The sequence below is a fragment of the Lissotriton vulgaris genome, chromosome 12 (assembly GCF_964263255.1).
Source record: "Lissotriton vulgaris chromosome 12, aLisVul1.2, whole genome shotgun sequence".
Classification (NCBI taxonomy): domain Eukaryota; kingdom Metazoa; phylum Chordata; class Amphibia; order Caudata; family Salamandridae; genus Lissotriton; species Lissotriton vulgaris.
The window spans coordinates 239,545,382-239,558,456 of NC_141700.1; the positions used below are offsets into that span (position 1 = coordinate 239,545,382).

At 40.8% G+C, this 13,075-nt stretch overlaps 1 protein-coding gene across 1 annotated transcript in view; it reads left to right on the forward strand.

Annotated features, from left to right (window-relative positions):
• Positions 1 to 13,075, forward strand: part of XAF1 (XIAP associated factor 1) — a 110,086-nt gene that overhangs the window by 44,442 nt on the left and 52,569 nt on the right. Inside the window, exons 3-4 of the mRNA XM_086947738.1 lie at positions 4,266 to 4,322; positions 12,626 to 12,836. Coding sequence (XP_086803864.1) covers positions 4,266 to 4,322; positions 12,626 to 12,836 — 268 coding nt within the window. The remainder of the gene's footprint in view (positions 1 to 4,265; positions 4,323 to 12,625; positions 12,837 to 13,075) is intronic.

The following is a 13,075-nucleotide window of genomic DNA, read 5'->3' on the forward strand; positions in this document are numbered from 1 at the left end:
ACCCTAAACATGATAAACAAATAAAAATAAAGAATCTGAGATATAGAGCGTGAACTCTCTGGATTAATCCCTAATTCTCAAGTTGATGTTGGGGCTAGTCCTGCCTTGCACTCACAAAAGACCTGCAAGACACCCAAAACTTAGTAGTGTCCTCTGGCTCTGATTTTTAATGCTCGCCCTGTATGTTGATGACCCAACTCCATGAACTCCAGCTGCCCCTGCCAAAGAAACTGACTCTCTTAGACTCTACTTCTTATTACAGCATTCCAAAAGGCTGCCATTTTGTTCAGGGCTCTGTTGATGTTTAGGTTACCACACAGTGAGTGGCCACTGTTACAAAAGATCTCATGCACCATAACAAGCCCTCCTAACTGCTGCAAACTGAATGTCTTTTTGTGCTTGTAATCGATTTTGTTGTCACCGTTCATAGTGTGAGCCATTATATCAACCTTTGTGAGGATCAAAGGCTATATTGGCTTTGTAGAGAATAGAACCTACCAGCTGCAGTGTCCGTCCCGTTCAATTCTTCGCATACCCGCCACACGGCAACCATCACTTGCTTGTCCTGGGCTGTTCCATGTACAAGTGTTCTTTAAAGGGCACAGCAGCAGCAATTTAGGTGCTGCATCATGCAATGCTCTCATTATGCAGGGAAACAGACATGCTGTGTCATTTGAAACGTGTTAGAGATTTATTGTGATATTCAGAAATATTCCAGAAAAGTGTTTCCATCCATCCATTTGGTCAAATTACTTTTGAGGATTTACCCCAATGAAAAAGTCGGTGTGTATAGAGAAGGCTTTTTCTCTAATGGCTTTGGCTAAAACCAATTCCTTTGCTCTGTAGTTCGCAGAATGAGTAAGTATTGTATGTGGACTTAAGTGGCACTTGTGAGGGGACTCTGTGAGCATACAGTTAAGTCTTGAGAGTAATCTCAAAGGACATTAATGTAGCCTTATAGCCCGCCATAGCGGGCTATACCGGCTTTTAAAGGCCCGCTGAATCGTTAAAGGCCAGAGCCAAAGGCGAGGGACTTAAACGAAACAGCGGGACTTTAATAGCCGGTATAGCCCTGCTACGAAGGGCTATAAGGCTATTAGAACATTCTGCCACTAGAGGGCAGAATGTTCTAGCAAATTAACCAAAGAGTTCTCGAAGCTCGAGGGAATATAAATCCCCTCGAACTTCGAAAAGCCTTTGTTGAACATTGGAATGTTGCTCTGCGGGCCTTTACCGCCCCGTAGAAGCAGGGAGCACTCTATTGTCTGCAATGGAGCTCCCAACATTCCAATGTTCTAATACGAATTATTGATTCAACATAGGATTGCAGCATCTGAAGTGGTTTTCAATTTGCTTGTGGTTCTTGCACGGCCGCAATTTCTTTCCCAAAATTGGCTGGTTTTACTCTCTGGTCACTGACAGCTTATTTTCGCAACTGGAGACTTACCTCCACTTGAAGAAACATTCGGTACCTTAGAAAGGAAATGCTCTCTGTAAGTCTAAATTGATCACCATTGAGTCTAACCATATATTTGGGTTATTTGACATCTTTGTAGAACATCGAACTGATGAATAAGGTCCTATTAAATTCTTTTCAATTGAGTAAGTTCTTACTCTTCAAATAGTCTTATCAAATAAGAGACAGGATCATTTGACATAACAAGTCAGCAACTGTGGTTTCCCAAAACACTTCGATGTGAAGTACATCTATAAAATAGCTGTATGCCAGAATTCTCATCTATTCTGTAATTGTATCTACCTTATTCTACCACTTCTACAGTACATTCACTATCTCACCACAATTGTCTTAGCAAATTATTTACTTGAGGCCTAGGCTAGTTTATGCTGCTAACCACCTTCCAGCTGTTTAGTTTTGAACGCGCCAGACAAATGAATAAGGAAACGTAAGCGACCATGATAACCCTGAAACTCCTATTTTGTTCACCTAATGGTATTACTTGCACTAACCCACTATCCTCTGCTCTCTGAGTTGCCGATAGATCTGCAACAATCCAGCTGTAACACAGAAGAAACGGCTTACTCTTGGACACATGCTACTGAAGAGTATGTGTGTTTCCCCTGGTCTCAAGGTTTTAAAAATTGAGATTACAGTGTAATATGCTAGTCGTCATGCAGCAGAGCGCTCAGTAGTTGGCGATTGGATGTAGGTTTAGGAGTAGTTCTAGCAGCGATGCAGTGGAAAAGAACCCCTTCTATTTATCAGTATAGAAAAAAATTGTTCGACCAAGAATGCATTGAATATTGACCTTAATATGTGTTTCTTTTCCTTTCTTTGTTTTCCCTTATCCCCGGTTTATGAATTTGTATATATGTAATGTAAATCTCTTTGTAAATAGGAATTGAATCACCTGTCCTCATGGGGGGTGGGAGGGTGGGAACCAAGGGCTATAAATAAATTGTTGTAAAAATCTGAATAAAGATAAGTTTAAAAAAAAAGGAAAAGAACCCCTACATTATGCAAACATAAATCTATCGAGAGCAAAAATGAATAAAACACACACATATTTCATGATAGCGCGGAGTAATTTAATATTTATTATTGGAACGCTGAAATGTTGAGAGTTCTATTTAAGACAATGAAGTAAATCAGGACCAATAATGTTCTGTCTTCGGCAACCTTCTAGTGTCTGTCTTTCTCTTTCTCCCTGTTTTATTTTAGAGCATTCTACCCTCACTGGGTGGAATGTTCTAATAACTTTATAAACATTTGCCCTTGGGCTACAATGGTTGTAAAGAGCATCTCCCTTGATATCTGCCTTTGCCTGAGCCACAGCCCTGTAACACAGTAGCAGACGATAATGCTTTATTAAATCAGTGTTCCAAGTCATGGTCTGCGTTGAAAATTGAGCACAATATCATCAAGCGATTGTACAACTCCGTGGCTAAAATACTTACTCCCTTCAATACACCCTGGGGTTCAAATTATAGTTAACCTTCTAGCAATGGTTTACACATGGTCTTATCGAAGCCTACTTCATTTTGGACCACATATGCCGAACTTAAAAAATAAGGGTAATTCAACTGGTAAAATAAAATTATTGACTGAAACCGTTTGCAAGCTGCAGCTAGACATTTGACTTGTTCATTACTTTGCAATACCAATATATGCAAAAAGTTGCATTTTTTGTAAATGACCAGCTGAAATGACCCCCAAGGCAGGTGAATATATATCATTGAATTGCATCTTCATCTGCACTTTGATTAAAATGGCATTACTTGTTTAGTACTACTGACACATGGATATTCTTTTGCCTCTAGAAACTTAGGATCTCATTCCAAATATCCCAGTAAAATAATAAAATAGTGCACAAGGAATTACCAATACCCCCTCTCGGAGAGTGGATAATACTGTAATATTACATGTTTTCCAATTCACTGCAAAACCTTAAAATAATGTACATTATTTTATTGCCCAGGATTTAATCTGTAGAAACCTCCCAGCCTGTGCTGTATTTGAACACCAGTTTAAAAAACTTTGTGGCCTATTAGGATGGCGGGCGGACCATCCTAGCGGGAACGGGACCGCCGGCCCCCGCCTGCCATGCGGCTGTCTCGCACCCCTGATCATGATGCAACTGCCACCTCTGGCATTTTAACATTGCGGCGGGTGCTGCTTGCTGCAGCACCCACCGCAATGGTAAAATACCATGTTCTGCATTTCCATGCACAACGTGGCAGGTACCATGCAGTGTCTGCCACCTTGTGCATGGACATGTAGAGAGGTACCAGAGGGACCTCCCAAGTGCACCCCCCACCCCCCTGGGGCCCCGCAACAGACCTCCAAAACTAGTCACCACCAGCCTTTCCATGGCAGCATTTAGGCCATAGGAATGAATGGAAAGCCATTCCTTATTTGCAAGTCGCAAATAAGGAATATGTAGGATTCGCAAACTTTTTGCCAAAACCTACATACATGGCATTTTGCAATTCATAATAGCGGATCAATAAAATGTGCTATTATAGAATCGCAATATGCAATCTTGATGCATCTGGCCCTAAACCTTTTCAAGTAATGGCGTTATTCATTGTTTTAGATGTTGCCAACGGTTTGTGATACAGTGGACGTAAGGGTTTTGTTAGTGTAGGGCCATCCTCAACTGTGAAAAATAGTCCCTAGAGATTTTGTATTCAAGCCTATTTTGCATGCCAATGAGAGGGGACATTATCTGGCTGCTTTTTCTCCTCGAAAGGAGAACATGCAAAGTAATTTAGTACATTTGAATGTATGCAACTCTGTTTTGCAGGTTAGGTGTGATCTTTGCCATCAAAGTATCCAGCAGTATCTTCTGGAAGAGCATAAGGTACGAAACCGTATTCAATACCATATATGTATTAGACCAAGTATTTTCTTTTTAAATATGCTGATTATTGACTGGAATCAATGGAACATGTTGTATAATGTGAACATTAAAATCACAAGGAAATAATTGTTAACTCTTAAGGAAAGCTGCCCAATCAATGTTCCTAGTTTAGCCTATATCCAACTGCTGGACAATCCAAAACAAATGTGTGTATGTAGTATGTATGTATGCATGTATTTGGTATTTTTACAGTGTAAACGTAGCCAAAAAGCAGTGAAGCTCTATACATGGTCAAAGACAAGCATAAAATCAATGAGTGTTACAATAGGATGCTGTTGTCATGTTGTATTCTTTAAAGAAGTAAGTCTTCAATTCTTTTCTAAATTGGATCAATGTTGAAGTGGTCTGATTGGAACCTTGGCTATGGGTGACCGAGAACCACCAGAGTTGGTTAACTTGTCCGCAAAATAGGCGGGGTGCTGGTTGTGATGGCATGGGGAGCCAGCGGAGTTCCATCTGAATGAGGGTGATATGATCGTACTACTTCTGTCCCTGGATGAGACATGCTGCTGTGTAGGATGCTGCTAAGGAGTGCCACTGTGGAGTCAGGGAGGCCATGAAGTAGGGCATTACCAACATCCAGATGCAGGAATACATGGACTTGAAGAGCAGTTCTGTATTCCATTTCTAGAAGAAAGAGTTTCACTTTCTTTAGAAGTGAGAGCTGGTATCAGGCCGTTTTCATTTTATTTTGACAATGTATTTCTTTTGTGTGAGATTAGTATCTAGGGTGAATGCAAGCAACTTAATATTCTGTGAAAGCTGGGGTTCATGTGTCGTCGTTTTTGTACTGAATCATGTTTGTAGGTCTTAGCAAAAAACATGAATTCTGCATTGGGTTTGGGTTGACAACTGTATATATATATGTATATTTTTCATACACATAAACAAATAATTAAAATAATGAACATATGAACTACAAAAAAGTATATAAAATATTTCCAATTTAATTATACATCAAACAATTAACAATATATGAAAATAAGTTTTACTAAAAATATGTTAAACATTATATAAATGTAGATATATATACACATTACGTCGAGTCTGAATCAGCACAACACACGCTCACGCTGAAAAACGGAAAGTTGAGTAAAGCCACCGACTCCGTGCTCTCGTTCTCAGTGCTTTTTATTCGTGATGAATAACAGCCCACCATGACGCGTTTCACCTCAGCCGAGGCTTGATCACATGTCACATATACACAAAATATAACATTAAATACATAAACACATAATAAAATGAAATAGGTAAACCATACTAAAGAAACTACTAAACTCCAAGAATAATAAATATACTATTCCCACTCCAGTCTGTGCAACACCAGGGAAAGCGTTGGATATAGGAGGGGTTACATTTACTAATCCCACTCCAGTCTGTAGATCAGTAGACAAAGGGTTGGACTCAGGAAAGGTTACATTTACAATTCCTACTCCAGTCTGTGCAACAGTAGGGAAAGCGTTGGACTCGAGAAGAGTAAAATGTACTATTCCCATTTCATTCATTGCAACAATAGGGAAAGTGTTGGACAACGAAGGGGTACAATTTACTATTCCAATGCTAGTGTGTGAAACAGTAGGGAAAGCGTAGGACTCAGGAGGGGTAGCACTTACTATTCCCACTCCAGTGTGTGCAATAGTAGGGAAATCGTAGGATTCAGGCGGGGTAAAATGTACTATTCCCTCCCCACTGTGTGCAACAGTAGAAAAAGTGTTGGGCTCAGGAGAGGTAAAATGTACTATTCCCACTTCAGTCTGTTTAACATTACTAAAAGCGTTGGACTCGGAAGTGGTTACATTTACTATTCCTACTCCAGTAGGTACAACAGTAGGGAAAGCGTTGGACTCAGGAAAGGTTACATTAACTATTCCCACACTAGTCTGTGCATCAGTAGGGAAAGTGTTGGACTCAGAAAAGTTTCATTTACTATTCCCACTCCAGTCTGTGCAACAGTAGGAAAAGCGTTGGACTCAGGATGAGTAAACTTTACTATTCCCACTTCATTCCGTGCAACAGTAGGGAAAGTGTTGGACACCGAAGGGGTACAATTTACTATTCCTATTCAAGTGTGCACAACAGTAGGGAAAGCGTTGGACTCAGGAGTGGTAACATTTACTAGTTTACTATTCCCACTACATTCACTGGTACAATACAGAGAAAGTTCTGCACTTCAAACAAATAACCTATATTTTAACAACTCTTAACTACCCCAAAATATAAAATTCTAAATGTAAAAATGTAATGTCTTATTTTTTTTTAAATAACATAAATATTGCAATTTTTACTATTATCGATTAACACAAACCTTATTAATATAATAAAAAAACACTATATTTCCATAAACATAACAGCCAACAATCAAAATGTGATAGAAATAAACAAAAGTATAACCAAATTAACATATTAAATAGTAAAAAAAAGGGTTTAAATAAATAAATCTTTAAAAAAAATATATGATTACTTAAATACCTTCCCCCATTCCTCTACAAACTAAACACACACCTAAAATATAACTTAACAAATATAAGTTCACAACATAATTATCAATTAATTAAGTAATAATAATCATTATCAATACATAATTTCTTAACTTCCCTCACTGTAACCCTAAAACACAACCCACACTTGACAAATAATTAAAAAAATATCTTCTACATAATTAATTATCAATTAAATAATTAATAATAATGTAACCTAATTATTAATTAATTATAATTAATGTACTTCCCACCCTGTACCCCTATAAGCCCCAAACGTGCACCTAAAACATATCTTAAAAAATAAATACATGTCATAATTTACATATTTAACTATCAATTAAATGATTAACAACTAAAAATGAATGATTCATTCATTCATATTAATTTACTTCCCACCCTGTACCCCTACAAACCCTACAACCTGCACTTGAAACATAACTTAAAAATAAATTGATTACACAATTTGCATAATTAGTTATCAATTAAATAATCAATAATTAAAAATTAATTAGTTAAAATTAATTTACTTCCCGCCCTGTGCACCTAGAGACTCCACAACCCGCAACTTAAACATAGCTTAAAAATAAAATAATTACACTAGGAATTATAAATTAAATAATTAAAAACTTAATTAATAATTCATTGTAGGGGAGGAGCCTGGCCAGCAACCATGATGGCCGCCTGACTCCTCGGCTCCGCTCGCCTTCTTACTGTTTTCCCGGTTTCCGCGATATCCTGCACGCACTCCTCGGACTACATGGCGCTGGCGGAACCGGGAGGAGAGCCTGATCCTGCCGCTGTGCTTTGAAGCCTGCTCCCGGCAGTGGAAGCGCCGCGACGCCCTCACCTTCTCCGGACTCGGCGAGGCTGGCTCGGGGTCTTTGTCCTCAGTGTGAGCCCAGCCCCGTGTGAAACGACGATCGCCTGGGACTGCTGGACGGGGCTGGCTGCCGTGTCACCGAAGCTGCATCTCGATCCTGGAGCCCTGCCTGCCGCTCCCTCTGACCTGTGCGCCGAAGCTGCAGAAGCTACACTGTAGCACTCCCTCGGACCCGAATCGGCTCCGCCGCTACTTTGTTTCACTGCAGTGCAGGGACGGGCGCCATCTTCTCGCCTGCCTTCATCCTCCGAAGATGAACACCCGGGACTGGGTCTGGGAAAGCATTGCGGCGCGGGTGATAGAGACTGTTGCCCCTGCGCCCCCCGTCCGGGCTCGCTTTGCTATGAACCAGCTGGAGTTATTAGGGAATGCTGGCAATAAAGACTATCGACCGACGGAGCGGCTCTGTGCACAACTGCCCCAACTGGAGGACAATGCTGCGCCCTCTCTCCCCATGGAGCCATTGCGACTATGTGACATCCTGAGCGCCCTGTCTTCCTTGAGGGCTGACCTGCGTACCGTCGCTGGGGAATTGGGGGCTCAGATGGACGCGATACTGTCCGCGGCCCCCCTATCTGTCCGTGAAAGTCCGCAGCATCTGGCCGCTACGCCACACCCGGTGATGCACCTTCATGGCTCCATTGCCCCGGTCGCCGCTGAAGTGGGGGCGACGCAGGACTCCAATTCTGCATGTGAACTGGCGGGAACACCCCTGGGTAGAACCGGAATGTCTGGGACTGTTTTACGGCTGGAGAGACGGCATCGGGCGCCATTTTCTGAAGATCCCTCAATGGCGGCTAGCGGAATGCACTTCCCTTTCTTGGAGCGGTGGCGAATATTGGGACTGGCTGCACTCGTTGGACCATTACCTTGCGATGCCTCTTCCTGTATCATTACCGTCTTCTCGGCAGCGGACTGGATGAACGTTTGTGACCACTCTCCTATCCTGACGAGGTCTTCTCATCCCCTAATTTCATCTGCTCCGTTTTCGATCCAGTTGGACTGCGTCGCTGCATTTTACCGTAGGGGGCAAGGTTGAGGGTGTCCCCTTTCCCTTCGGAGCTGTCTTTCTTGTAATGCTGGGACACTGATGGACTGCCGGTGGATTTCACATGTTGGTACTGTATTGGTGGTGGGGTCGGGGTAAGGGTGGCCGGAATAACGTACTTTGGCGGTTTTGGACATGTTTTTACGGCCCTCCCCCGGTCTTATGTGATTCATACTCCTTCCTTTTCTTTCCTAACGGAACTCTTTCTCTAAGTGAATTGTATTCTTTCTTCTCTCTCCTTTTTTCCTTTTCTTTTTCTCCTTCTCGATTTTCTCTTCTCTCGCTATATTTCGGGTTATGGGGTGACAAACACTCTGCTAGGGGGGGGGTAGGCCGTAGCCTCTGCATGTGTGTAGGGTGGGGGGGTAAATTTTAGTTCGTGTTTCTTTCTATGGTGCCTTTTTGCTATTATATAATTTCTTCCTTTTTTCTTGGCCCGTGTTAGGCATATTGGGGAATGGGTGATAGCGCGGTATTAGTTGGGATGTTGCGCCCTCTCTAGGGGTGTGCATAATTTGTGGCCATCCTCTGGCTGGAACCTGCATGTTGCGAACTGTACTGATTGGTAAGGGTGTCTATTGTCAAGTCCCACCTACATGGACCTAGTTTCTTTTCTCTTCTTTGTTTAAGTACGGAGTAATACGACCTGCTCTTAATGGTTGCGATGAAAACTTTTAAAAATTAACCTTCACTGCTTCTGGGACATGGTAATATGGTAATTACAGTGTAACCTTTTTAATGCTTGCTTCAATGAGAGATATTACTGTGTCGCCGTAACGCTGCATTGGTGCTTTACTGTTTTCGTGGCCGGCCGGCAGGTTGTAGGCCCGTATTTGTTCTGATTCGATGCACAATAAAGGTTTTCAAAAATTTAAAAAAAAATAAATAAATAATTCATTGTAATTAATTTACTTCCCATCCTGTACCTCTCTAAACCCCACAACCCACACCCAAAACTTGACTTAAAAAACAAATGAATTACTCAATTTACATAATTATTTTCTAATCGAATAATTAATCATAATTAAAATGATTAATTATTTATAATTAAATTACTTCCCACCTGATACCCCTACAAAACTCACAACCTGCAGACACTAAAAATTACAATAAACAATTACATTAAATTAAAACACAACTAATAATTTACAAACTATATAAAAAACATTAACAATAATTATACAAATAATGTATAGCATATACATATAAATCATATACTAAAATAAAAAAGATATTATTAACAACAATATTTTTGTAAACCTTACTAACAACATGGATTTTTAACATCGATATTAACAACATAGATATTTTTGACATCGATATTACTTACCTTAGAAAATGGACATTCTTATCAACAATATTCCTGCATCACAATATTTGTGTATCACAATATTAAAAAAACTCAATATCATCGTATCTCGATATTTTATATCGATATTTTGTCCGAACACCATTTGAAGCCAGACTGCTACTCGTGCAGAAGATGGTTAGCACAGATGTGCTCCTGAAGTTTAAGATAAATTCCTTTTTCAATGCTCTCGATGAATGGTAGGTTAGCGATGGACCGGTAGTTGGCAAAGTCATCAGGGTCTATTGTATGTTTCTTTAGGAGTAGGAGGATTTGGTCTGTCTTATAAGCTTCTGGGAAGATTCCTTGAGTGAAGGAGAGATTGTTTAGAAGTTGTTTAGATAAGTGTTGGATGTGGAGTTGATGGGGTGAGAGATGAGTTCAAGCATAAGGTTGTCTATCAAGAGGTCTTCGAAGGATCTGAAGGTTTGGTCTTCGCTTTTGTGCTGTCATTCTTTTGGTGGTAGGACACTGATCAGAGAGATAGGGTCGGCCAGTAGTCGGTCCTGTCCAAGTGTATGGCTGGTCAGCATTGGATTGTTGGTGATGTTGAGATGTTTGGCATTAGCAGTAAAATTTGGTATTTTATGGCAGGTAAATATGTGGAAATAGTGTTTTGTTTACTAGTAGTTTGACGATTACAGAATATTATAGCAAGTCAAAATCCACTGGATCCTGGGTCTCTATTTTGTAAAAAAATGTGGGTTGTACGGTTTCACTCGGTGCCAGGCATCCCCATTGTCATTAGTTGAAATCATCACAAATGTCAAATTTCAGTTAAAAGTGGTGCTTCCAAAATATGTATGACATCGCTTTGAGTTTTGACTTGTTCCTTTCCTGTAATGGAAATAATATTATTAGCACTACTTTGACAAATGAAGAGCTTTATGTCATGAAAAGTTAGTGCTTTCCATGCCAGTGATATTGCCCTATATTCTGCTGTATCATTAGTTTTGTAAATATCTCGGCTGGTAAGATTTGCTGGATGGCGCTGTCCATAAAAAGAAAAACTGAAACGATCCTATATGTGTGACATAGTAGCAGTTTTCAGCACTTTGCACTCAAGTACAATATACCCATCCTCCCATGTGTGGTACAATCTTTATTGGGAAATAGTCCTCCCATCCAGTATTCCAATACACCTTCTTTTAAAAACTCTACCCAAATGAGTGGATGCGCACAACATGCAGTAGTGGGATTTCCACAGCCTTTCTGCCTGTGGTATTCTGGCTCTCAGGGAGGCCTCCTGATGATAGGCATTTGAAAAAAAATAAAGACCTTGTGAAATTTAGCAAGGTGTGATTTGGCATGCAAGATTTCCTTACCTATAATTGCTCACAAACGTCAAACAGTTGCTACAACACCCCTCGCATGCATTTATCAGTACAAAATGGAATTTGCTGCCAATGGTAAATATCTTACCATTATACTTTTCCCTAGTTTAAAAGTTTGTTTCTGAAAAACAAAACCAATGATGTAGCGGCCCAACTGGTGCTTCTACATTTTGTCGTTGGTCAACACTGACCTGGCTGGGGTAGGCCCATCTGCCAACTTTATATGATCCACTAAAACTTAGAGGTACTTTGTAACATCTGTTTGGAGCCAGTGGAGAAACCCCCAAGATAAGGAAGCACAATCACTAAGACAACAGCAGTATTCAGTGTTGTTAAATTCTTTGTGAAAGGATCAGACCGGACAGGCTGGAATCAAACAGGCAAAGTGGTTGTTGGCATAAATGGATGCTAATTGCAGCTCTCTCAGTTCTGCTGTCCTCTCCCGTTTGCATCTGCCAGGTCTTGGCTGCTTTTCTTCACACCTGGTCGTGTGGTGTCAGGACTGTTGTTGCCTCTGGCCCTACTGTATTTGTCTCTTCAAATCCCTGCTGTGCTCTTGTTTATTCCGCCTCGGCTCAGTTACTAATTTGGTGGTCAGGGCCTAAATGGGAATCAGGGATGTGTGCAGAAAGAAGAAATAAGTGTGACTTTGTATTTACATACACATATATGTTCAAACAGACAATCACAGAGCCTAAATGGGAGTCCGGTGTAGCAAAGACACTCTCCTAACCCTGACCCAGATCTATTTTATCTGGGACATCCATGCACTCCCAAAACACCCCGCTTGCGATCTTTTATGTAAGACCCCATTGTCCTGTTAGGTGATACCAAGGCCTAAGGTCAGCTTTGAGCACAGACTCACTATCATCTTCTTATCCACCTCTATTCTGATTGACATAGTAACTCTCCTGCATATTTACACTGGACTGGATAATAAGTATGTGGATATGTAGAAACATCAATTTATTATTAGTTATTGGCAGCTATTTCAGAGAATATGTTATACAGTAATAATAATAATCTGTTATTTATATAGCACTTTCCCATAGTGTTATTGTCACAGACCACTTCTACTGAAGCCCATACTCTAAGAATGAGATACACAAAATGTTAGCTATTCATGTTCTCATGTTCCCTTTTCCATCTGAAGGCAGCGGAGTGCGACGAGCGCTCCGTAAGGTGCGGATTCTGTGAGCTGGATCTGTCCTTCTGCAAGTTACAGGACCATGCTGATACCTGCGGCAGCCGCACACAGCTCTGCCATGATTGCAAGAAATATGTAATGTTCAAGGACCTAGAAGACCACAAGCGCAGCTGCCTGCCTTCCACTGCCGTGCCTGACAATAGCGTACGGAAAAAAGGTAATGCATCTGACAATGTGAGATATTTAATCTCACAAATGTGAGATTAAATATCTGCTATCACTGTATGGATTTTGTGATTGGTTCCTTTTTTGAACAGGCAAGTACATACCATTGACTTTTGCGGGAAGTTGTTTTGTTACTTATGGCAAGCCATACCAGGGGCAGTGTGGCCTACTGCTGCTGGTTCTTTTGCAGCTTTTTTCCTTGATTGGTGCCTCTGCTATCCCTTTCTCCAC